This window comes from Papaver somniferum, chromosome 6 (assembly GCF_003573695.1).
Source record: "Papaver somniferum cultivar HN1 chromosome 6, ASM357369v1, whole genome shotgun sequence".
Taxonomy (NCBI): domain Eukaryota; kingdom Viridiplantae; phylum Streptophyta; class Magnoliopsida; order Ranunculales; family Papaveraceae; genus Papaver; species Papaver somniferum.
The window spans coordinates 134259044-134284623 of NC_039363.1; the positions used below are offsets into that span (position 1 = coordinate 134259044).

The following is a 25580-nucleotide window of genomic DNA, read 5'->3' on the forward strand; positions in this document are numbered from 1 at the left end:
GTACAACCATCTTAGCCGGTCATTCAGAAACATACGGAAACGGCCATGAATAGTAAAAGTGGGAGTTGATGAATGATTTTTGCTCCCCCAATTTAAGTTGAAAAAAATGTCAAGTTAACATATATAGGGATGGGTAGTTGGTTGAAGGTACATACGAGGGCCATGTACCAATTAAGCTTCATAACTTAGCTGGAAGAGTATAAATGATGCTTAGGCCTCATTTATAGATGCATAGCCTTACCAATGGAGCGTGTTAAGCATGGGAATCACTATGTCATGCCGCATACCATGTATTTATCACTTGGATGCATTTTGACCGAACGACCTATACGGACTAGGCCATTACCATTATTGCTTGGCCACGTCCATGCAAACGAGTTGGCTTAAGCTTCCATCCCTTCGTGAATGAACTACGGTCTGTGCTTGATCCCTTTAGAGTAGGGAAGGGTACGTAGGCAGCCGCAATGAGTTGCAGCATTGCCGGTCCAGCACATTGTCCCCTCATATCATCTAAGCTCGGTAGCTCGATGCAAGAGATGATTGCGGCCAAACTTGATGAGGCTTAGTTACATGCCAGCAAGTGGATGCTCATACTTCCTATCAAGATACAAGATTTTGTAAGCGAGGTAAGGTAGGGAATGCAAAAGGCTTAGAGCGGTCTATGCTTAAGTCCAAGGCGCATGTCCTTTGCATGAAAAAGATTCGGTAGTTTGACGGTTGCTCATCTAGATAGGAAATTTAGTGATGAAATTCATACATAAAAGAAAAGTCAGTGATGCATGCAAAATGCATTAGCGTTGGCCTTATTGCCTTACACCCTTTAGCGGAGAAGGGTAAATTTGGAACAGTGTGGAAGCAAAGTTAGCTACATCATGCTCCACGAGCATGCTTGCAAGGGCAAATGGACGTGCATTTTCCTAGCCTTAAGGCCCGGATTGTAGAGTCATCAAGGCGCATCGGGGGAGTTATGGCATGCGGGACGACGCGCCAAAGGCGTAATTTTCCGGTCCGTCACAGTTGGTCAGAGCAAGTTCCTAGATAACTCTAAGGCCTGTGCGGGAATGGCTTGTCAGCGAGTATTTTTTTTAATGAAAAACTTAAAGTTGGAGAGTAGGCAAACTTTTGCGCGGAAAGAATTTGTAACTGCTATGTCAGTTATTTTACGAATCGAGTTGAGCTTATATGAGTACTATGTGTTTTCCAGGCCTAAGTGGCACCCCACTTACGAGTGGATATTCGGAAGACCATCTGGGACGGTGGTGGACAATGGAACTGATCATCCCCACACATTTGAAAATGGCCAATAGTATGCGTTTTCAGGCCTGGCTAGCATCCCACTTACGAGTGGCAACCTGGATGACCGTCAGATACGGTGGACAACTGGATTCTGTTCCACATAGTACTACAGTAAGACCTTGTCATTTCGATGACATTTTTCAACTTGTGAACTTTAGGGTTTCCTGAGTGGTGGTATGGGACGTCCCTCAGGATACCTTGTTGAGATATCCTTTGACACTGACCAATTGAGATTCTTGGTAATGATGTGGACTCTTTATGGATTCCTGAGTAGGCGGTTGGGACGTTTGCTCAGAAGGTCTAGATTGATGTTCACGACAACTTGAAGAAATCCTTGATTTATGAGCATCTGGTATGGGACTTTTGCTCATAAACCCAAACCGACGAGATTTTCCACAATAGTTTTTGTTTTGAATTTCAGGAACGAAATTATTTAAAGAGGTGGATATTGTAACACCCCGTGATTTTAGCATGGAGCATGCGCAAAGATTCACCATGGCCTAGAATGAAGCTTCATTCAGAGCTTTCGTTGCGCAGTGAAAGGAACATTGGCTTAGGCCAATACCCTTCCAAAAAATGGAATAGTGCTTGGACATATTGGTCAAGGCCAATACGGCACCAAAAGGGTGTAAGTTGTAAGCTACATTGGCTAAAGGCCAATCTCGCATCAAATGATGCATTAGGCCAGTTGGGAGGATGCCCTAAAACAAAGTAGCACCAAATTGGCGCAATACGCAGGTAATCGGCCTGTGGACAATATCGCACTACAATGGTGCAACGGGCCAGAGAAGGATGGCCTTAGAAATGTACAGCCATCACGGCTGGACATTGGAGTGGCTTATGGGCCAAAGCCGAAAATACATCCATCACGGCCCTTCACTGGACATGGCTCAGGAAATGTTCATCCATCATGGCCGGATATTGATACTGGCCTGTGAACCAGAACTGAATGTACAACCATCTTAGTCGGTCATTCAGAAATCTAAGGCAACGGCCATGAATAGTAAAAGTGGGAGTTGATGAATGATTTTTTCTCCCCCAATTTAAGTTGTAAAAATTTCAAGTTAACATGTATAGGAAGGGGTAGTTGATTGAAGGTACATATGTGGGCATGTACCAACTAAGCTTCATAGCTTAGCCGGAAGAGTATAAATAATGCTTATGCCTCATTATAGATGCGTATCCTTACCAATGGAGCGTATTAAGCATAGGCATCACTATGCCATGCCGCAGACCATGTATTCATCACTTGGATGCATTTTTACGGAAAGACCTATACGTACTAGGCCATTACCATTATTGCTTGGCCACGGCCATGCAAACGAGTTGGCTTAAGCTTTTATCCCTTCGTGGATGAACTACGGTCTGTGCTTGATCCCTTTAGAGTAGGGAAGGGTACGTAGGTGTCCGTAATGAGTTACAGCATTGCCAGTCCAGCACGTTGTCCCCTCATATCATCTAAGATCGGTTGCTCGATGCAAGAGATTATTTCGGCCAAACTTGATGAGGCTTAGTTGCATGCCAGCAAGTGGATGCTCATACTTACTATCGAGCTACAAGAGTTGGTAAGCGAGGTAAGGTAGGGAATGGAAAAAGGCTTAGAATGGTCTATGCCTAAGTCCAAGGCGCATCCCCTATGCATGGACAAGATTCGGTAGTTTGACGGTTGCTCAGATAGATAGGAAATTCAGCGATGAAATTCCTATGTAAAGGCAAAGTCAGTGATGCATGCAAAATGTATTGGCATTGACCTTATGGCCTTACACCCTTTAGCGGACAAGGGTAAGTTTGGAACGGTGTGGGATCTAAGTTAGCTGCATCATGCTCCTCGAGCATGCTTGCAAGGGAAAATGGGTGTGCATTTGCCTATCCTTAAGGCCCCGACTGTAGAGTCATCATGGCGCACCGGGGGAGTTATGGCCTGCAGGGAGACGCCAAAGGCGTAATTTTCCGGTTCGTCACACTTCATTTGGGATTCGGGAAGACAGATCTAACTATTTTCTCTGTAGTTGCGTATTCTGATCTTACTTGTTCAATCGCATTGAGTTTTATCTTCTCTAAGATTTACTCGAGATTTATCTCCGATAGGTAATATATAAAAAGTAATCACAACAGTTCTTCGTCGCAGACTCTTGTGGTTCCGCAATAAATTTATCTGTTAATCAGTTTGGTTATTGTGAGGTGACTAATATTTCTAAGCTGCTCTTCGGGAGTATAAGTCCGGGGTATTATTTGAGTTTCTTGTTCACCTTGATTTATCTAAAGAAGGAAACAACAACCAGAATTAACTTATCTGTGGGAGATAAATTTGTTTATAAGCCTTCGGCTTTGGGTCGTAGCAACTCTTAGTTGTGGGTGAGATCATCTAAAGGAATCAAGTGCGTAGAGTCCTAATGGGATTCAAGAGGCGTAAGGAATGCTACTGTACCTTAATCAGTGTGAGACTTGGTTAGGGCTCATTTAAATTCCAGTCTGAAGTTAACTTGTAGTATGCTAGAATCTGTGGCGGCTTAATACAATGTGGTGTTCAAAGCTGGACTAGGTCCCGGGGTTTTTCTTCATTTGCGGTTTTTTTGTTAACAAAATTTCTAGTGTCTGTGTTATTTATTTTCCGCATTATATTTGTTTATGTAATCGAACTATCACAGGTTGTGCGTAGATCAATCACAGTTGATAAATCCGACCTTGTTTATTGGATATAACTTGATTGACACTTGGGCATTGGTCTTTGGTAGCGTCCAAGTTATTTCACATCAATCAGGATCATGGATTTCTATCTGTTTGATTCGCTGATTGTATTGAGAAAAGAATAAAGCTCGTTAATATATTTCTTGATTGAGTCACTTTTAAGTTGGTGCTCTCGGAATTATACTGGAGTTTAGTCTATATAGATTACCGAACAAATTATTGGGTGTGGTTGCTACACCCCGCTTTTTCAAAAAAAAAAAATACTTAGATAGTTCCGGTTTTAGTATCTCTTATCAAAAGTGGTATATTAGACCCTCAAATCGCTTAGGCTCTTATAGGTTGTATAGAGTTCTTGAGTACTTAAGGGTGTTTTCGAAATACTTTTTGTATTTTTCGTTCCTTTGTCATTTTGTAATAAACAGGGGAAGAACTATATGGAGTATACGGTGATTTAACTATCACTGAGTAATTATATATATATATATAATAGAAAGCATATATCAAACGGAGAAGAGCAAAGCATTGATAAAGGGGGGAACATATCATGTTGTGTAATATTATATACTATGGAAGTCAATAACAAATATGTTCGGATTGAGTATATACCTATCTTTCCTTTAGGGGAGTAATTTTTTTTTAAAAATCAAATGATCTAACAGCAGCATTTATTCGTTGAATATTTGCAGTACTTTGTGTTGTTGAAGCTTGGAAGCGTATGAAGATAGAGTTATTGATTATTATGTAATGTGATGTTCTGTATTTTAATTCTTGTATTCTCCACATGTAAAGAGTTATGTCACTAAAACTGACAATGGGGAGATTGTTAGAGCATTGCTCAGGTGAACCCACCAAGCATTGGTACGTCAAGTATGGTTGTCATATTTTAGCTCCAAAACTCGAGGCTGCTTGATTAGATTATTAGATACAACTTCGTTAAGTTATACTAAGAACATTTGAAAAGTTGACACTTGCTCGTGTTACTTTGAAGAATCTGAAGACGTATCGGTATCAACAAACACATTATTTTTCTATTCAAGGTTAGTAATATAAACTTGACTTGTTCAATTCCTATCAACGTTTCTGTCAAGTCGTTTATATTGAAAACATAACATACAAAGTGTATTTATATATCTCTAGTATTGGATACTTCTTCATTTCATTATGATCAAAGTGCCAATGAATCATATACTAGTTGTTTTACATAACTTTGGTATCTTAGTTGGTCTAACTGATACAAATGAGTTTATATTGATTAAATGGAAGAACCTTTGTAACTCAATATATATCTCCGATTAACTTGTTTACCCGGGAGATTAATAGAACGGTTACGGAAACAGATTAGTCCATTATTATTTCGGAATGCGATCCAAAGGTAATGAATGATAAAAGTATTCATAGCGGATGAAGCAACTTAAGATACCAGACTCTATCTTAGGATTCACTTGTGTAGATAAGATTGGTAGTAGGCGCAGGGATACTGAAGGAACTGAATTACTTGGAGTTGTAGTACTAGTCTTTGTCTAATAACTTAATTCTGAGAGTATATAAAACTGGACTAGGTCCCGAGTTTTTTATGCATTTGCGGTTCCCTCGTTAACAAAATCTTGTGTGTCGTGTGATTTACTTTATTTCTGTATTATACTATAATTAAAGTAAATACACTAGTACGTCAGTCAAATACCTGGTTCGATCCCATAGTTGGTTTGGTTTCGTACTTTGACTATATTTCAAGTATACATCTTGAGGTTGTCATCTTCTTGAGAGTTCCTGTCTATATTAAATCATACAAGGTGCATTTTGAAAAGGTGGATATCGAAAATATTGTTGTGTACTTGGTACCCTTATTGTTTGAATTGGTATCAAAGCAGACAAACATGATAATATCTAACAATCTGTGTTTGATGTGATCCAACCTATAATACTCTGAGTCGAAACAAAAGTAAATGAAGATCTAATGACTCAGATAACGTATCACAAGGTTTTGGAAAACTATGTCCACAGTATACTCGAATAAGAGCTAGCATGTTTTCTATCCTGATTCAACAGTTTAACATTGTTAGTTCATTCAACGAACACACTCAAGAGAATATTAACGTAAATGGGTTAATAACAAAATAAACATTTGCAATGCACATTTCAGAATCAGAAGTTAGTGATAAGATTGACATTTTCATTGATTGTATCATTATTGAAAATCAGAATCTAAGAGATAAAGTTAACCATCTCTCTATCAAGGATAATATCAAAGACTCATTGATAAATACCATGTCTTATGGAAAGCCTCGCTTTAAGAAGATCTTGAACATCATGAACGTATGATAAGATGATGACTACTTGTATCTTTGAGAATCAAGTTCAATAAGAATATCTAAAACTTCAATTTCTTGAATCCTAATACGCATGTTGTCAAGACTAGTTTTCGTGGAATTAAAATCTGAACGTATTGATACTACAAGGATTGTCCATATAGGTTCCCAAACGAAAATATGGATAGTATCTAGGTACCCTATCATTTTCATATATTATAAAAGTATTGTAGATTTATATAAAATTTAGTTGACCATTGAATTAAATGTTTATAACAATTACATTAAAAGGATAAAATTTGAATTTTATATGGGGTTACTGGCTTTCCATTTTTCCTAAAGACGTTGAGTAAGATCTTTTCATAGCCTTTTGTACAAACCACAGTTTTGAATTTTATCAGTGGTCCTTGAATATTCGCTTTCTCCCATTTGTGAAATACAAAGAAACATATAATTGGACCCATCGGGTAAAGCTTTGGTTGCTAAGACGCTCAACCCTAGCGCTTAGATATACCTTGTCCACACATTTTACTCGGAGTCAAATAATAATTTCCATGATGGAACTTTCTATTAGTTGTGCCATGTGGACCATAAAATTTATATATTTTTTGATGGTTCCTTTTGAACCATCCTTATACCATCTCCGATGAGGGATTCATACCCTTATATAAGGGAAATGCCATCTCTCATGGGATAGGAAAGCCCTCTTAACCCTTGTTATAGCAAAATATCTGGATGACATCCTAACATGTAGATATGGCGAGAAAGATGCGATGAGAAACACTGAATAAAAATGGATGAGTTGCCTTTCCCAGTTTCGAGATATTTATCACTCTCACCAAAGTGCACCACGTGGAAAGCTGCGAGACAAAGAATTTAACGTGAAGGACATGCGCACATGGATAGGGTTGTCAGAACCAAGTGGAAGAAAAGGCCAAAGGCGACCAATAAAAGTCAACGAGCCAGTCTTCCAGACCATCCGTATTCCAGTAGGCAAGTTCGAAGAACATAGCGAACCATCCCGATGATACGTGAACAAGTTGATAATGATCGTGATAAGTGACATAGGATACCAATATCCTTGAAGCTAGTATATATATGATTGTTAGTTTTCTTGGAGCATCGCAGAAGACCAGGGGCAAATATTTATACTTTTGAAGTAGACTGTGTTCTTCAGGTCAGTTCCTATGGCACGAAAGGGTAGCTCAAGTGACCTGACACGTGGTAGAACCATCATCTTAAATGTAATGTAAAGTAGAAAAGTGTGGTGTATAACCACTTTGCCTATAAATACTTATCCCAACTCTAAAGAAACCAAGTGAAGTTTGAGTAAACAGTTCTAAATCTAAGCGGTTGAGTTTTCATTCTTGTAATAAGTTCTTCATTGTTAATAAATCTTTACTTCAAAGTGGACGTAGATAATATTACCGAACTATTATAATATTTGAGTTCATTTACTTATTCATGTTTTACTTTTTAGTTTTATATCTTACCTCTTAATTTTATCTTCCAATCTATGGTATAGATCTATGAGTTGTGTAGCAGAAAAATGGCAACTACTACCCTTATTCCCTACCCCATATATGGGGAAGTTGGAAGTGGAATATGGGAATAAGAGATTTAACTACACCATTGACCGATCGGCAAATCCGACGATAAATGAAATATTTAGCAGCCGATGGACCATCACGGATATAGTTCTTAGTCGCTTCAAAATTTCTCGACCGACAAATCCTTTTGCCGACAATATTTTTCAGGGTCATCAAACTATTAAACGATGATGGACTACTAAATAGGAAACGAACACGACATATTACATTTGCTAGCGTACTATTATGTAGGATACCTTGCTTTGATGTGCAGACCAAAAACATGACAAGCTGAAAAATATCACTTACCAAAAGTTTTTATAGCAATAGGTAACGAAATTAATTAACCAGAAAATGCTTGTCGGTTGATGAATCATTGATCCAATACAGGTTGGTTGACCGGTGAACCAACCCCGTAACTACCCATAAGGCTTCATCGTCGAATATCATCATCCCTGTCTTTTAAAATTTCAAGGGAATTCCCTCTTTCCGCATTGCACATAGTTTTAGAGAGATAAAGTTTTAGTTGTATATTTTAGTCTTTAAAAATTGTTAGGATCGCGTATAAAATCATCTTCAATAGCGAGTGTAAAGAATTCTGTGTGGAGGTCTTATGTAGTCCTTTATCTCGGGAGGTTTGGAAATTTCAGAAATATAGGGACTCCTATGACTAATAAACTATCTCTGATAATAAAGAGATTTAACATTTAGAATATGTTATGTGATAAAATCTGAATGGTTTAATTTATTTTAAATAATTATTAAATAAAAAAACGGGGAAAAAATGAGATGGAAGATCTAACCGAAAGTCTAGTTAAGAGTCTTAAGACTTCCGCTAAGACATTTTCTTGTCCATGTCATCACTCCTAAACTCAAGGACCCCCAATGTTGGAGATGGAGTCTAAAAATAATTAGATGCTTAATCTTATTTGGCAAATAAACTCAAGAATTTCATCTTTTATTGAGATTCTCTAATGACTAGCCTGTTTGGATATCAGAAGCAGAAGCACAAAAGTAAAAGTCCGAAGCAAAATGTTTTTTCTTCATAAAAAGTCTATTTTTTTCTTTCTAGAAGTCATTATAAAATTGTATACCTAAATTACCCTCGGACATTTTTACTTCTAGGAAAGAAAATGCAACTTCTAGAGTGTTATCCAAATATGGAGCAAAGTGACTTCTAGAGGAGAATTCATTTGTCCATTCCTCATAGACGAGCAAATTTCGTCTGACCTAATCTCTTTCTAATTTTTTTCGCTCATTCTCTTGCTGTTTTCTATTGCTTTGCCTGCAAAAAAGAATCTTATTTTTGGATTCATTTCTATTACAATTAAAGTTGTAGACCAACTTACACCCATACCTATGTGGCAAAATTCTTGTTGCGTACTACAACTTAAACACCAGACCAGATCCCTTCCAAATTGTGAGGAAAGGATTTGGATGATTTGAGAACCAACGAACATTTAACCCAGTTCGGTACATTTGGCATATAAATTGTTGGAGAAAATGAGTTTTTAAATATGTTTTAATTTTTGGTCTTGGTTAGAATTGATCTAATGACCTAAAGGTCTAAGGATGCTTACTCATTTTCTATGAGTAAATGAAATGCAAATATAGGTGGGCATGAAACACTTGCCATGCGCAATGCATGTATGCACATGCATAAGTTAACCAAGATTAAAATTAAAACAAGTTTTAATTCATAAACGAAATTGGATGATTCGGTTAGGCTGAATTATATGGCTAGAAATCCTATTTTGAATTGTTTGGAGGATGCATTGTAACTATATAATGCAAGAAGAACTTTACTACTTATGATTTGTGGGTTGCTAGTTAGAGTTTCAAGCGTTTAGGTGATGGATAAATTACCATATTCCTAGTCAAAGTACAGATGGAGATTATAACATGAAACTGGTGAGGTCAGTATGGTTGAATCGAGTAAGATCTGTGATTCAAGTGGAAGAATTGTTTTGCACCGAAGACAAAGATGTGTTATCTGCAAGGCGCATGGCTAACAAGGTACATGCTGCTGAACACAAATCTTCGAAAACTGACAAAGGTGAGACTATCAAATGCAAATCTAAGTATGGTCCTCACAAGAAAGGTATGTTTCGTAAACCTGAATCCACCAATACTTAATTAAGGGTGATTTTTATGTTTGTAAAATTCCTGGCCATTTGGCAGTAAATTGGAAAGAACATAAAAAAAAACCTTAAAGTTGATGCTAATTAGTTGAAACAAACTAGGACGGGTTTTCTGCAAAGGTGTCAGAAGTTATTTTAATAACTAATATGAGAGACCAGCCGGTGGACTCTAGAACCACCTAGTATGTATGTAGAAAAAGAGACATGTTCACCTCCTATCTGGGGATAAGGGATATCGAGAAACTCTATATGGGTAACTCATATGCAATAAAGGTTGCATGAAAGGGAAAGGTCGAGCAGAAGCTCATATTAGTAAAAGACTCTCACATTGAATGAAGTTCTTCACGTTCCGGACCTATAGAAGAGTCATGTATATCATTCTGTTATATGTGGCAAAAGATTTAATTAAGATAGTAATTAGATCTGGAAAACTTGTTGTAGCTAAGGGAAGTGATTTTAGGAAAGAGTTATAAGACTTGGGGTCTATACAAGCTTAATGATAAATCTGATAAAGTGAGCATATTTGATTCTTGTGATATCTTTTGTGTCATTGAATTTGTTGCGTGGTAGACTTGGACATGTAAATTATAAGTCAATGCATAAACTGGCTAATGTAGGTTGCATACCCAAATTTAGTTTGGAAAAGGAACACAAATGTGAAATATGCGTAGAATCAAAGTATGCTAGAAAACTTTTTAGCAAAAATGTTCATAGAAATTCTAAACCCTTAGAATTAATTCACTCAGACCTAGTTGACATGAAATCGGTTCAAACTAGAGGTGGTAAGAAATGGTTTGTTACTTTTATAGACGACTGTACGAGGTATTGTCATATATATTTGCTTAGAGGTAAGGATGATGCCTTAATTATAATCCTTTAAAATGTATAAACTAGAAGTTGAAAACCAATTGAATGTTACCATAAAAACAGTAAGGTCTGACCGTGGTGGTGAATACAAAGTTCCGATAGGAAATTTTTGTGTAGAGCATAGCATAATACACGAGGTTACCCCTCCTTATTCACCTCAGTCTAATGGTGTAGCTGAATGTAAGAACTGTACCCTTAAGGAGATGATGAATGCCATGTTAATTAGTTCAGGGTTACCTTCGAACTTGTGGGAGGAAGCTGTCCTGTCAGCTTGTTATATCCTGAATAGAGTGCCCTTTAAAGGATCAGATAAAACTCCATATGAATTATGTAAAGGTAAAAAACCTTGTTTTGCATACTTCAAGTGTGGGGGTGTTTGGCTAAGGTTGCCATCCCTCCTCCTAAGACAACCAAGATATGACCCAAAACTGTTGATTGTGTCTTCATAGGGTATCCTGAGCATACTCCTGCACATAGATTTATGGTTGTGAGTTTTGAAATTTCTGAAATTGGTGTGAATAATATTATGGAGTCTAGGGATGTCGTGTTCTTTGAAAATGTTTTTCCATTGAAATCTGACTCTCGTAAGAGAGGTGCTGATCCCCTAGATGTCCCTTCAACCAGTCAGACTTTACCTTTAAAGGAAGATGAAGTAGAGATTGAGTCTAGGAGAAGTAAAAGGGCTAGAACCAAAACCTCATTTGGATCTTACTTCGTAACACTAGCCGAGACTGATCCTCAGACTTATAGAGAAGCCATAAATTCTTCTGAAGCTTCATGGTGGAAAGAGTCTACTATTAGTGAAATGGAATCCATCAAAGAGAATGATACGTGGGAGATAGTAGATTTACCTCCATGGTGTAACGCCATAGGATGTAAATGGATCTTCAAGAGGAAACGTAATATAGATGGAACTGTTGAAAAATACAAGGCTAGGTTAGTAGCTAAAGGCTATAAAATAAAAGAAGTTGTAGATTTCCATGATTCTTATTCACCTGTGACGAGAATTACTTCCGTTAGGATACTAATTGTTATTGATGCTATACATAACTTTTAGATACATCATATGGATGTAAAGACATCTTTTCTAAATCGTGAATTAGATAAAGAAATTTACTTAGACCAACCTGAGGACTTTGTGGTGAAGGGTTGTGAATACAAAGTTTGTAAAGTGAAAAAATTCTTGTATGATTTGAAATAAGCACCTAAATAGTGACATGAAAAATTTGATCATGTGCAAATGAGTAGTGGATTTAAGTTGATGGATCTGACAAGTGTGTTTACACTAAATTTGTTAAGGATACCTGTGTTTTTGTATGCTTGTATGTTGATGATATGATTATACTTGATACAAACATAGATGTGATTAATTTCTCTTAAAGCATTGTGAATGAGAACTTTGACTTAAAAGACTTAGGCCCTGTTGACGTGATCTTAGGGATGAGGATTAGAAGATTTTCTAATGGTTATAAACTTAGTCGTTGAATATGTGCTTAAGATATAAAATCAATTTGATTGTAAGCCTTCTTTTACTCTGTACGATTCTTCTTGTAGAATCAAGAAGAATAAGGGTGATGGAGTATCACAACTCTAATACTCAAGAGTTATAGGAAGTCTGATGAATTTAAATAAACTGTAAGAGTCCAGACATTGCCTATAGTGTGTGTAAGTTAAGTAGGTATACTTGTAATCCAGAGCATGAGCATTGAGATGCACTTATTATAGTATTACGGTACCTAAAATACTATATTACCTTTGGTTTGATTTATGAAAGATATCTTGCTGTCATTGAGGGATTTTGTGATGCAAACTGGATAGTTGACTCAGAGGAGTCTAAGTCTACGAGTGAATATTCTTTCGCTCTAGAAGAAGGGTTTGTTTTTGGAATATTTCCAAACATACATATATTACTCAATTCATTATGGAATCTGAGAGTATTGTGTTAGATAAAGCACGAGAGGGGGCCAAGTTCCTAAGATGCTTTTTAGAAGACATTCCTCTCTAGCATAGGCCTGTGCCAGCAATATCTATACAATGTGTTAGCCAAGCTGTAATAGCTAAAGATAAAAACAACTAATCTCAATAGGCGTTATTTCCATTGATTGGATAAAGTCCAAGGAGAATATCGCGGAACCTTTGACGAAAGGTTTGTCCGAAGATATAGTTAGAAATACATCGAGGGGGATGGGGATAAAGCTCATCAATTAAACTTGCCATGATGGATACTCAACCTTGCTGACTGGAGATCCCAAGATCAAGGTTTTGAATGAGACAACTAATTTGTGGTGGGTAAAGGTAAACACTTTCAGCGAATTTTATTCTCTGTCCCTTCCCTATGGTGTAGACGTGATAGTGTGACTGCATGTGGAGGATGACTTTTTTATAAGTCTTAATGTTCTATAGTTTCAATTTAAGATTGAAGTGGGGTGTAGCAGTACTCTTGATGGAACTCACCTATCTGAATGAGGAAGTGGGTCGTTTCCTATGAGAATGGAGCTGATTCTCTAGAGCATTTTGTGAAACGGGGTATGTCCAGGGCCAAAATGGACACAAGGGCACGAACTTGATAGCACCTAAAGAGATATCACGCGTGGCTATTATCGCGAATAACACCTAACGATGGCAGTTCAAGACATCACGTTCACTGTCCATCAAGTAGTTTCGGAAATTTCTCATTAAGCAAAGGTTCAAGACCTCATGGACACCTCTTGCCTATAGTGGTATTTCTCGCTTTCCGATTTTTGATTTTTATCGATATTTCATTCATGTGGGGGATTGTTGGAAAAAATGAGTTTTTAAATATGTTTTACTTTTTGGTCTTGGTTAGAATTGATCTAATGACCTAAAGGTCTAAGGATGCTTACTCATTTTCTATGAATGAATGAAATGCAATTGATCTAACGACCTAAAGGTCTAAGGATGCTTACTCATTTTCTATGAGTAAATGAAATGCAAATATAGGTACGCATGAAACAGTTGATATGCACAATGCATGTATGCACATGCATAAGTTAACCAAGATTAAAATTAAAACAAGTTTTAATTCCTAAACGGATAAAACAAGCTTTTAATTTCTCAAGGAATTATTTAAAGAAGTTTTAAATTCCTTAACGGAATAACTAAAATAAGATTTTAATTCCTATCGTTTTTATTTTATTAAAATTAAAATGTTTTAATTCCTTAAAGGCTTTTATGTTTATGAAAGAAGTTACCAAAAGTAATTTATGTCAAATTCATTTTCACTTCCTATAAAAGAAAATGATCTCTTCATTTGAAGATGTATCAGAGCAGGATAATATCCCTAACTATTTTCATCTCTTGTCACTTTGTCGTGCGCTTCAATGTTTATTTCTCCTCCTAATCCTTGTTGTTGAGTTCGTAAGTGGGCAAGTGTTGTAGTGCTTATAGTATTTGCAACGGGTAGTTTTATCCTGAATACGACTTCACCATTGGGTATAAGCATCACTCATTTTGAGACGTACCGGTAAACTAACATGTGAAGGACAGCTTGATGATCAAGTGATGTCCTCAATATGCTGTTAAATATTTGAGCGATTTATTTCATTTTCAGAAATTTATTTTAACATCATTTTTCAGTATTTAATTGTTGCAATTACAACATAAATGAAATGAGAGGTGGAATGCCGCACTAACACAACTCTCACCTGATCGGACAAAAACGGCATGTCACCTGTAGGTGCTTCAGTGCTTGCATTGTATACGTGTCATTTAAGCTGATCGGTTGACAGTGGGAACCAAGTCAGCCTGCTCGTCGTGTGGTATTTGGCTCGGGCTCGATCGGTTATCACAGACTCACGGTACCTGCTTCCCGGTCGCATAAAACAAACGGAAGCAACCCGACAATGGAGTACATCATCATCATCCAACTATCAATTTAATGTTATTAATCAACCAATTTATTTAATACGTATCTAATCAGTGAGATTCCATTTGCTGGTAAGAATCTCACCATATTTTATACGCAGTTGCTTTGATCAATTGATCATATACATATCCTCAGTAGCCATCTAATAACATACCCACTCTTTCTCGGAAGTACAGACGGAAAGAAGATGAACACGAGAGAAGATAAAATTGTGACTAGTGAAAACGGAGAAGAAAATGATAAGGAGAGTCATGGAAAAGAAGGTTCAATTTGTGGTTTTGATTCTCTTAATCAACTTCTAAGCTCTTCTCTTAAGCCTCAAGTCTATCAGGTATATTTATCTTTTATTTGATTTCCCTTCTAATATTCATTTTGAATTGGGAATTTGTTATTAAATCATACATTTACTTTTTGGAAGATTGTTGTAATGGAATTATGATATCGAAATTATTGTTTATATAGATTAGGCTAGGGTTTGAAAATTGTTTCATTTGATTAGTAAACCAATTATGAGAGTTCTGCTTCTGTGTTGATCTTAAGAAGCAGACACTGTGATTCTGTGATAACTCGATGAACCGACGCTTTGTAAACATGAGTTGACTTTACTTCAGTTTAGGAATTATTGATAACTTTAATTGATTTGGGACTTGGGAAATTAGTGATTACATAGTTGACTTTTTAATCACCGTTTTGCAGGAGGTAACCAGATTGCTTCAAGGGCTGAATTATGGAAAACCACTTGAATCAGTTGCTCTTCCCGACTCTGCAACTACACTATCTTCAAACCATGGTTTTGACTTAAAGGTATATATATTTATAAACGTGAAACACATTCACTGTAGCACCTCATTTCTTAGAGGAATTGGCTTATGCTTATGATATGTGAATATGCAAATCATGTATACTATTAAGATGCCATTTAAACTACTAAGCCTTTCGTCTTGGCTACATTGTCATTTCTGTGATGAGATTTTTATTGTTCTCAAATGATGAACTAGATTGCTTTAGAGGTCTGCATAGTGCATCGTACTACTAGCGCAGTATACTGAATTGTCTTTTTTATATTGTAAAACCTATTACAGGCTTTCACCTTTCATGCTGGCAAAGAGTTAATGCGAGAACCTCGAATTGTACGGGTTGGTCTCATTCAGAACTCTATTGCGCTTCCTACAACTCATCCTTTTCTCGACCAAAAGAGAGCCTTATTTCAAAAACTCAAACCAATTATTGAAGCTGCAGGTGCTTCTGGGGTCAACATATTATGCTTGCAGGTGAGTTAAATCCAAATTAGCAGAAATTTGGATGCAAAATCCCATTATATATTATAATGAAGTTTGCTATAGCATCATTTTCTTTTTTTGATTTCAGGAAGCATGGACAATGCCTTTTGGATTTTGTACACGGGAGAAGAGTTGGTGTGAATTTGCTGAACCTGTGGATGGGGAATCAACTCAATTTCTCAGGGGTTTGGCACAAAAATATAATATGGTCATAGTGAGCCCGATTCTTGAGAGGGACGTGAACCATGGGGAAACTATTTGGAACACTGCTGTTATAATTGGAAATCATGGTAACGTAATTGGCAAGCATCGCAAGGTAACAGTTTAACAGTATTAGTGCTCCTTTTACTGTTTGAATTCTCCGTAGTCTTGTACTCTTTTCTAACTATTAGTGCTGAATTTGGAATTTGTGTTTGATGGTATCTATCAGAATCACATTCCAAGAGTTGGAGATTTCAATGAGAGCACATACTATATGGAAGGAAACACTGGCCATCCCGTATTTGAGACAGCTTATGGAAGGATAGCAGTTAATATCTGTTACGGAAGGCACCATCCTCTGAACTGGATGGGTTTTGGACTAAACGGTGCTGAGATTGTTTTCAATCCTTCTGCTACTGTTGGTGAACTCAGTGAGCCTATGTGGCCTATCGAGGTCTGTTTCCTATAATTTCTTATTTTTCTTAATGTTATCCCTGAAACCTTGACATTCTTGTTAGCGCGGTTGTTTTCCTATTAAGTTCTTATGTTGCTCAATGTTATTCGCTGACTGTTCACATGCTTGTTAGCAAGGCAATATCGATTCTGGAAAGTTAATAATTTTCTTGGATTTTTTATCTCTTTCAGGCTCGTAATGCTGCGATAGCCAATAGTTACTTTGTGGGATCAATCAATCGCGTTGGAACGGAGATATTCCCTAATCCGTTTACTTCAGGCGATGGGAAGCCTCAACATACAGATTTTGGGCACTTCTATGGATCCAGTTATTTTTCTGCACCAGATGCATCGTGTACGCCGTCACTCTCACGCCACAGAGATGGCTTGATTATATCAGACATGGATCTGAACTTATGTAGACAGTACAAAGACAAGTGGGGATTCCGCATGACTGCCCGGTATGACGTGTACGCAGATATGCTTGCCCATTATGTAAAGCCAGACTTTGCACCTCAAATCATTACAGACCCCCTATTGAAAAAGGTCTAGCTAAGGTTGCACAAATCAGATTAATCAATAATCGCTTTTCAGTTTCTCTCTGTAAATGAATTCTGGGCCTTCCTTTTAAGTAAGTGATTGTAATTGTAATCCACAAAGAACTGTTATAACTTTCTCTGATGCCTATGTCCACCTGTTGTAATGCCTATGTCCACCTGTTGTTATGAGGTTCGGATAAGCTCTACAAGTCATTATTTGAGGTGTTTCCGTCTCACATTTTTCTAATCCCCTTGTGCCGTGTCTCATTTGTTGTTGTTCTATTTTCAAGGTCTGATCTTGGATTTGGTCGTTTCAAGCCACTAAAGATTCAATAAAGGTATCTTATTAAAGAACAATTTTGCTAAGGTATCACGTGGTTGCAAATACAGACCTTGTATTGTATCATCATCTCATGCAGGGTACTCACGGGTGTCCTGGAACGAGGCTTTTGGTAGGAAAAGAATGCATATGACGTTCGCACACATGAAGGTCTTGTGTATTCTAGAATGGAAACTTGACAGGGAAACGATGCATATCACATTCAAGTGCATGCCATCACATGATCAGCATATTTGCTTGATGAAATCATGAGAATGCTTCATAGCTCTGGTGCTGCGATGCATGTGGCCACAGGGCGAGTCTCTATCGGGCATGTGATAGACTGACGTACTTTTAACATGGTTTAGGTCGATATAAGGTTATCGCAAAGCTACAATTACCCCCCTCATCATTCTAGTCGTGGTGGTCCACTTGTGAGGAATATGCGTACAGCATTGTGCACTTGCATGGCCATTTATAAGAAATTGTTGGTGATGATTATGATGAATGCGAGTTATATCACGTCACAAGATTGTGACATTTTGAAAGCGAAAAGTGTCACTCGAATTTGAGAGAAACCCCTTCAACTTGTGCACTTGTGAGATGATTGATTGGGCTGAGCTTACCTTGTACTCCCTCCGTTCTTTTTTAATATGCCAGTTTTGTTTTTAGCGAAATTTAAGGAAATTAAGAGAATTAATCATTGAAAGTGGTCCTCATGACACTTGTCAATAAAAGAAGTGACATGAAATGGTCCCCATGACACTTGTTAGCAAAAGAATTAAAGTGAAGTGGTCCACATGACACTTGTCATCAAAAGAAGTTAAGAGAAAAGTGGTCCTAAAAATTAAAATAACATTTGACTTTCCCAATTAGGAAACTGGCCTATTTTTTGAAATTTTTATTTATAGAAACTAGCCTATTAAAAGAGAACGGAGGGAGTACATAAAACTGCAATTTCACCAAAACTTTAACTGGCCATGAATGAAATTAGGGACGCTTAAGGAATTTTGTATTCAGATTATGAATTTCTAGCATTTTATGAATTTACCGCAACAAGTTTAAAAAAAAAACTGGTGATGGCTAACTAGGTAATCAAAATTTCTAATGATGATCAGGGCAAGACAAAGCTTAGAAGCACATGCATGCCAACAACTTTGACAATAATATGGCAATCCAAGTGGGTGTTGGATCTAGCTAGAAACACCATTTTCATGTTAATGTTGTTGTCTTCAGCGACTAATTAATAATCAACTTTTTTTGTAGGGTGTATTTGAGATCTTATTGTTCTTCTTGGCATCCAAGATCTTTTTGATCCAAACCCAAATCGACTGTTCATATAGAATTCTGACGCAATAAAATAAATGTATTTCGAATTTCATAAGATCACCCTTATATCAACTAAAGAGATTAGGTTAGCCATATATGGTTGTACGCAGTGGTCCCGAAGAGCATGTGCATTTTACATGTATCAAATACTGTCTTTGTCATCTCTTGTTAGAGTCCTAAATGATTGAACAAACAAGATGACGATAATCTCAACAAAAAGAAAATATCGATAAACAAGGAACCTTTACATTAATGGGATTTTTAATGTTACAATGAGTTTAAGATCAAAAATAAGAGAATACCGTAAGAGTATAATACCGAGAAATCCGACAAGAGAAAGAGAAGGGTTATCGGAATAAGACAACTACAAGTATGAATAAGATCCGATTAAATCCGAAGAAGGATGGTTTTTCTCGGAATTAAATTCCAACCATTTAGTTTGTTTTTCTTCTTTAGAAAGAAATGCTCCGAAAGTAGAAGTGATGAAGCTTCCGTCGTCAAAAAGACCACCGATGAAGATTTCGTCCCCGGATAAATTGATGATGAAGAGTTCGTCGCCGGAGACAACAAAGATGGAGATTTCATCATTGGAGAGCATCACCATTGATCTTAAAACCCAACCCAATAACCTAAAATCGCAATTAAAGCGAAGATAAATCTCAAAAAAATAGATAAAATCATCAAAACGGTGTAGATAAGTAGAACACATAATAAAAACTAAACCAATCAACTAATTAACCTAGAAAGCAAGTAAAAATGAAGAAATCTAAATGGACTAGATCTGAGTAGAGAAGGGTTGTTTTTGATAGTTTTGTTAGGGAAGAAGAAGTGAAAGTGAGGGGATAATCTCAAATTGTAAAGCTACGAACTACACATAATTAAACTAAAGTTAAATACTAAAAGGAAGATAATTTTATTGGAAGACTCACTTAAGAAAATTAAGTGGGAGACAATATGATGCACACTCTTTCGCTTAGAGCCACTAATTACGAATCCTGAGATGATCAAAGTATGTGACATTTTGCCATTATCAATCGAACTAATTATTTGATATGAGTTACATCACTTGCGTCACCATATCAAACGCAATGATATATACTAATATGATGGTAATGGTAATGGATCTTAAAACTCAGCTTCTATCGATTCAACATATTATGTGAGATTGTGAGGTGTCAATGCAAAGCGCCCTTGAACCACTTGGTATCAAACAAGTGTCCTACATATATAGGTCCTTCTAGTTTTGCGTGTCACCAAATATGTGTTATATGAAAATTTTGTCGAGCTACTGATTTGATTCTATAATCGCATCAGCCATTAGAAAATTTAAAATACCGTGTTGTAGCATATACCATATACCGCGATGTTTTATACGCAGTGCTAAAATCAGCGTGCTAGGAGGGAGTATCTGTCAACCATCTGATGCTGCACCTTTATTTATACGAGATAGATAATAAAATCCCGAAATAAGTTGAACAAGATTGACTTGATAACTTCATTCAAACAAATTCTCATGTTCTCCGAGAGTTGGGCGATTATGAATCTTCATAGTACCAGGTTTTGTAGGTAAAATGTATCTAAACCATAAAATAGTCCGTACAAATGCTCAGCTACACTCTCATGTTTTGTCTAAATTCAGTGAATCCAAACTTATGCGACCCCTTGTGAAAAAAATATCATCATAGTAAACACACATTCGTGCATTAATAACCGGTAGACATAGATAATCCATCCTTGCTAAACAGATGCGACAAAAACTCGCCCTCAGAATTTATGCTATAAACCGGTAAACACATGACCTTCAAAGTACAAACACAACTTGATTTCCTTTGACTTCTTCCAGAAAATTATTATTCCGGACGATCGTTTGCCTCCATGAAAACCTTTGGACATTGACACAAGTAATCTAATCATTCATCAAGCTCCCGGCTATCGCGAGACAAATCTACCACATCAGCAATTTCGTGAACTAAAGCATATTCATGTCTGGAGATAGTCAAACCTTTATTAACTCCATGTTTTCTATCAACGGTCCTCATTTCATCATCTCAATCAAGAATGGTTAGAATTCGTTTGCGTGAAATCCAAACATCAAAAGTCTTAAAAAAAAAAAGGAGAGGGAGAGAGCTTTTTAAAGACATGTCAACTCTTTATAGAACCTAGAGAGATAGAAGAAACAAGAGAGAAGAAGAAAAATAAAAGACAGAAAGTTTTTCATTTTCAACGAATTTCAGGATTAAATTGTTTCATAATTTGATTATTCCAGATTAAGTTCTTAAAAATTAAGCATAAAAATTGTAGATGAATCAGTTCATATTGCCTACCCAGAGAGAACTCAAACAGAGAAGAAAAAAGGCAAGCATTTTTGAATTTTTTACAGGAATTTTTTGTTTAATCTTCCCATTTTACTTGCTGTGTCCTTTTAATTAAGACAAAAAAATGAACCATTTTTCTTTTTCCTAGAGGTTTTTGGAGTTGTGGTGTATTGTGTTGTTCATGCTTACAATTGAAGTTAAGTTAATGAATTGCGTGTGTCTGATTTTAGGGGTTTGAAGATGGAATTCTGGGATTAGATGATTGTTTCTTTCCCGTTTGTATAAGTGTTTTTAATTGATACATTTGGATATATATATTCATTACTGTTTTTTTTTGCTTTTCAAGTGGAGTTATTTTAGGTTGGACTATCATCTTAATCAGTTAACGGATTTTATTTTTATTTTTATTTTTATTTTTTTGTTAATCTTTTGTGTACTCAATCTTTATTTATATAAAGTAGTTACCATCTTCGTTTTTTCCAATTTGATTTTTTTTTGCAGAATTTACTCATCAAGGTATTGAAAAAAGCCCTTATTATTCCGCCCTAGTTTTTGATAATTTTGGGGAAATCTTTGAAAAATGGCGATATCATTCACTAAATTTTCATGGTGGTATTGGGGAGGAAAAGATCGAGAAACAACTGGATCATCCGCATCATCTTTGCAAAATTCAGAATTTGGATTGGGTTTGAGAGAATCAGACAGTGTTAAATTTACATCAGTTGGGGCGAAAATTCCATCATCATCTAGAAGGACTAAGAGAAAATGGAGTAGTAGACAAGAGAGAAGAGTTGATAGGGAATATGATGTTGTTTTAGTACCATCTGATGGTGGGTGTTTATCAGGTTCTGAGTCAGATGATTCAGATTGGTCTATTGGGTGGATGGAACCACATGCTCCTGAATTTCATAGTGGTGATGAAGGTGAGAGTAGTTTTGCTGTCTTGGTTCCTTGTTATGGACGCGGTCGAAACGAAGTTGGAGAGAATTCTAAGAATCAGACTGCTTTGGGTGCCATTGGTGAACTCAAAAATGGGTATTCTGCTGGTAAGAATTCAGACTCATTTGCATTGGTCCTTAGTAATGTGTCAATTTTGATATTAGTCATGAGTTGTGATATAAACTCCTTAATTGTTTTACTTGCTTAGTTTGATGTAAAAAAACAATAGCTATTTGAGATTTGGGTTGGCAAGTGAGTTTGGAAATATGTATTGTTACCTTTGGGGGATTATTTGGTGTTGCAATTACATACCAGTATGAAACTTTAAGCCGCAGCACGAATGAGAATTTACAAGGTGTTGTTCTGCTTGGTTACGATGTTTCTGAGATTACATATGCTTGTAGGTATTTAGCTTCTGTTCTAATCTTGTGAGACTGAGACCTCGGATTTCGAAGTCCCTGAACTCGCAATATATAAGTTTGATACTCACCTGCTAAACTTGTTGAATCGTTTATTGCTTGAATTAGTTTTATTTGGAAACAAGACATTTTGTTTCAAGTAAAATGTTGTTGTCTCATGTTGTCATAGATAGGAAGTAGTTTTATTAGCTATAGTTGATTCACTGCAGACCAAGTTGCTCGGGAACATTTTAGGATATAATAGCTTATGATAGTTACCCAGGTGACACTCGTAAGAACTAAATTACTGGAGCCTTTGAATCCTAGATGAAATTTAGCATTTGCCAATTCTGTCTTTAAATTATACCAATTAAAACTTTCTCTGTATATCATCTTCCATATTTCTTTTGTTGGTAGATGAATTTTGAACTCTAATTTTCTTTTTAGGCATTTGTGGAAGTCCAGAGTCTCTTGCTTTCTGTCTGTTTTACACCTTTGGCTAGTGCTAATTCCTTCCATATAACTGATGTATGTCTGATTCTTGTTTCTCTTTTTTGTGCAGAGAACAATAAGTTGGTGGAGCAGTGGCTCACATCTCTTCAGAGCAGCTGATATGTTGGATTTGTCGATTGTTTTCAATTATCCTTGTACTTCTTAGTGAAAGCTAAAACCCCAAAAAAGAAGAAAAACCCAGAAAAGGAAAAAAGAAGAAAATTGAAAAGAAAAAATCAAACTGAAAAAAACCAAGTATTTTGAAGGAGGAGATCGCCAATTTTCAATTCGCGCTGCAGGTAGAAGGCGAGGTCCGGGAGGATCAACATTTTGCGTAGTATAAGATAAAAATAACTCAGTTTCAAGATATAGGTTCTCATTGCTTCAGATCTTTTAGATTTAGAATAACAGTCATAAGACAGTATAACTCATTGAACTATTTGATTGATTTCTGCCGATGTTGCTGCTTATTCTCCTACTTCTCTACCTTCAAGAGATCCGCCGAGCAATAGAGAGAACGAAGGAGAAAGAAAGGTATATTCCATGCAAAGTTATTGCTTGTAAATAAAAATTTAGCTTCTCTGTACATTTTAGGAGCATGTTCTTGCTGCCTTGAACTTACTATCACTACTAGTTTACTACTACTTGCTGCAAATAAATAACTTCTGTTATCAACAGACAGATTGTAGTATGGATCGCTGAGTTGGGCATGTTCACATTTCTGCCCCATCTTTTGCTGTAAATAAACCTGTTTTCTGTGAATAAATTCTATCAAGGAGTTGTTGATCTAGTTATTTCCCGTCTTCTTCATGGTTTGCATTTCTAGCAATGTTCTCTCATTCTTCACTTAATGCTAGATTTTCACAAGTACTACTTGTATTACTAAGAATTCATAGCTACCTGCTGGTGAAAAATAATGGCGCACGCAATTGGATAAGATACGGAATGAATGTGTGTTTACAATTAGGCGAACGATACAATTTTGGGTACATGATGACAGTGTGGTCCGAACCAAAATATCATTATTTCGTGTGCATAATGGCTAGGTGGTCCAGCTTATTTTTTGTGGATCCTATCGTAACCGTTGGCCCCATTCAATTTTGGGCGATTCTGTTGTGGGTGCGAGATTTGTTTCCTCAGTGATCTTCTACTTGCCATTTCGAACAAAAGAGTTGATGTGAAAATTCATGATTTTCTTCACTCATTATTTTCTTGGCTTTTTTCGAGTTGTCGTACCCATAGTTTAAGTCCATACGTTCCATAAGACGTCAAAAACGAATGAAAACTAGAGGACCAACATGTTGGTGTCTTGGTGATAATCCGCCTTCTTCCAGTTACTGTCACCGGGATGCAAAGAAGAAATGAAATGAAAGATATGATATGGGATTAGACGATTAGTCCATGCCTTGACGGTAGAAGTTGGTATTGGGCTTATCAACTGTGGGATTTAGATGGACTTTGAACCTAGCCCAAGGCTCTTTTGAATCACAGGTATGGGTGAGCATGGGCCGGTTTTCAATCCAATCCAATACATTACCGATTTCAAATTTCGCATCCGCATCCAATCCACATCCAACGGATTTGCATCCAATGGATATACGGATGGACTGATTGGATACGGATAATCCAATGGATTTGTTTTAGTTAAAATTTATAATAAATAAAATAAAGCCAACACAAATGACTCCTCATAGAACCTACATATCCTATATATGTGTAGGGAGATAAAAATTCCATATACAACACCCCAAGCAAACACCTTAAGAATTCCTAAATGATCCATAATATTTTTTAGAACTATATAAATGCACTTAATTTGACAAATATGGATGTCCAACGGATTTTCAAAATTGCATCCGGGCCCAATCCGTAATCCGTTGGATTTCAAAAATTCCATCCGCATCCAACCCATTAACGAACGGTCCGGACATCCATCCGCAAATAAACAGTTGGTCCCGGTTAAATCCGCGGATTACGGGTCAAATGCTCATCCCTAATCACAGCCACAGGTGGTAATCAAGAGTCAAGACGACTACTCTTTTTGCCGTTTGATTCTACGCGGTTAAGTCATGCACAGTACGATGTCACAATTCTCATTGACGGTGGATTCGAATATCAGATGTTTGCTTAAATTTGTGGGGGCAAGGACTTTTATTGTCTGGATGATTTAGTACTCCTTTCTCTTGGTTTTTTCTCGCGCCAGACATGTTGTCACGATCAATAAAACGAGAAGGCCGGGCAGCAAATCAGTATATTGATCATCATTTACAGTTATTACCATTCCATCCTTATAGCAAACTTGAACAACGAAACAATGTTAGCTGTTAGGAGTTACTAAATTCCACTTCGAGTCTATGGAAGGCTTATTTATGTTTGATACCGGAAACCCCTAGCACTTGCAATGGTATTTTTGATCGATGCACTTGCAAAAATTGGAAAAAGCACTCTCTTGGTTATTGTTTGGAAATTTGGAATATAGTATCATCTTCCAACGTGAGCAACTAGAGTATCTTCATGCGCAGTACTATGGAGTTTGAAACCA

The 25580-nt window shown here is 36.7% G+C and overlaps 2 protein-coding genes across 3 annotated transcripts; both read left to right on the forward strand.

Moving 5' to 3' along the window:
- Window positions 1-14693: 14693 nt before the first annotated feature.
- LOC113289398 (beta-ureidopropionase-like) lies at window positions 14694-17493 on the forward strand. Of its 2 annotated transcripts, XM_026538647.1 has the most exons (7): window positions 14694-14844; window positions 14950-15104; window positions 15470-15577; window positions 15856-16044; window positions 16142-16369; window positions 16484-16708; window positions 16900-17493. In XM_026538647.1, the coding sequence occupies exons 2-7, from the start codon at window positions 14961-14963 to the stop codon at window positions 17257-17259; spliced, it is 1254 nt and encodes a 417-aa protein (XP_026394432.1). In that variant the 5' UTR covers window positions 14694-14844; window positions 14950-14960; the 3' UTR covers window positions 17260-17493. The 2 variants fall into 2 exon arrangements, with proteins under 2 accessions (XP_026394432.1, XP_026394431.1); XM_026538646.1 differs by having other exon boundaries at window positions 14714-15104.
- A 3516-nt stretch (window positions 17494-21009) lies between these two features.
- On the forward strand, window positions 21010-23832 carry LOC113289399. The gene is made up of 3 exons (XM_026538648.1): window positions 21010-21249; window positions 21711-22255; window positions 23109-23832. The coding sequence occupies exons 2-3, from the start codon at window positions 21790-21792 to the stop codon at window positions 23156-23158; spliced, it is 516 nt and encodes a 171-aa protein (XP_026394433.1). The 5' UTR covers window positions 21010-21249; window positions 21711-21789; the 3' UTR covers window positions 23159-23832.
- Window positions 23833-25580: the final 1748 nt, after the last annotated feature.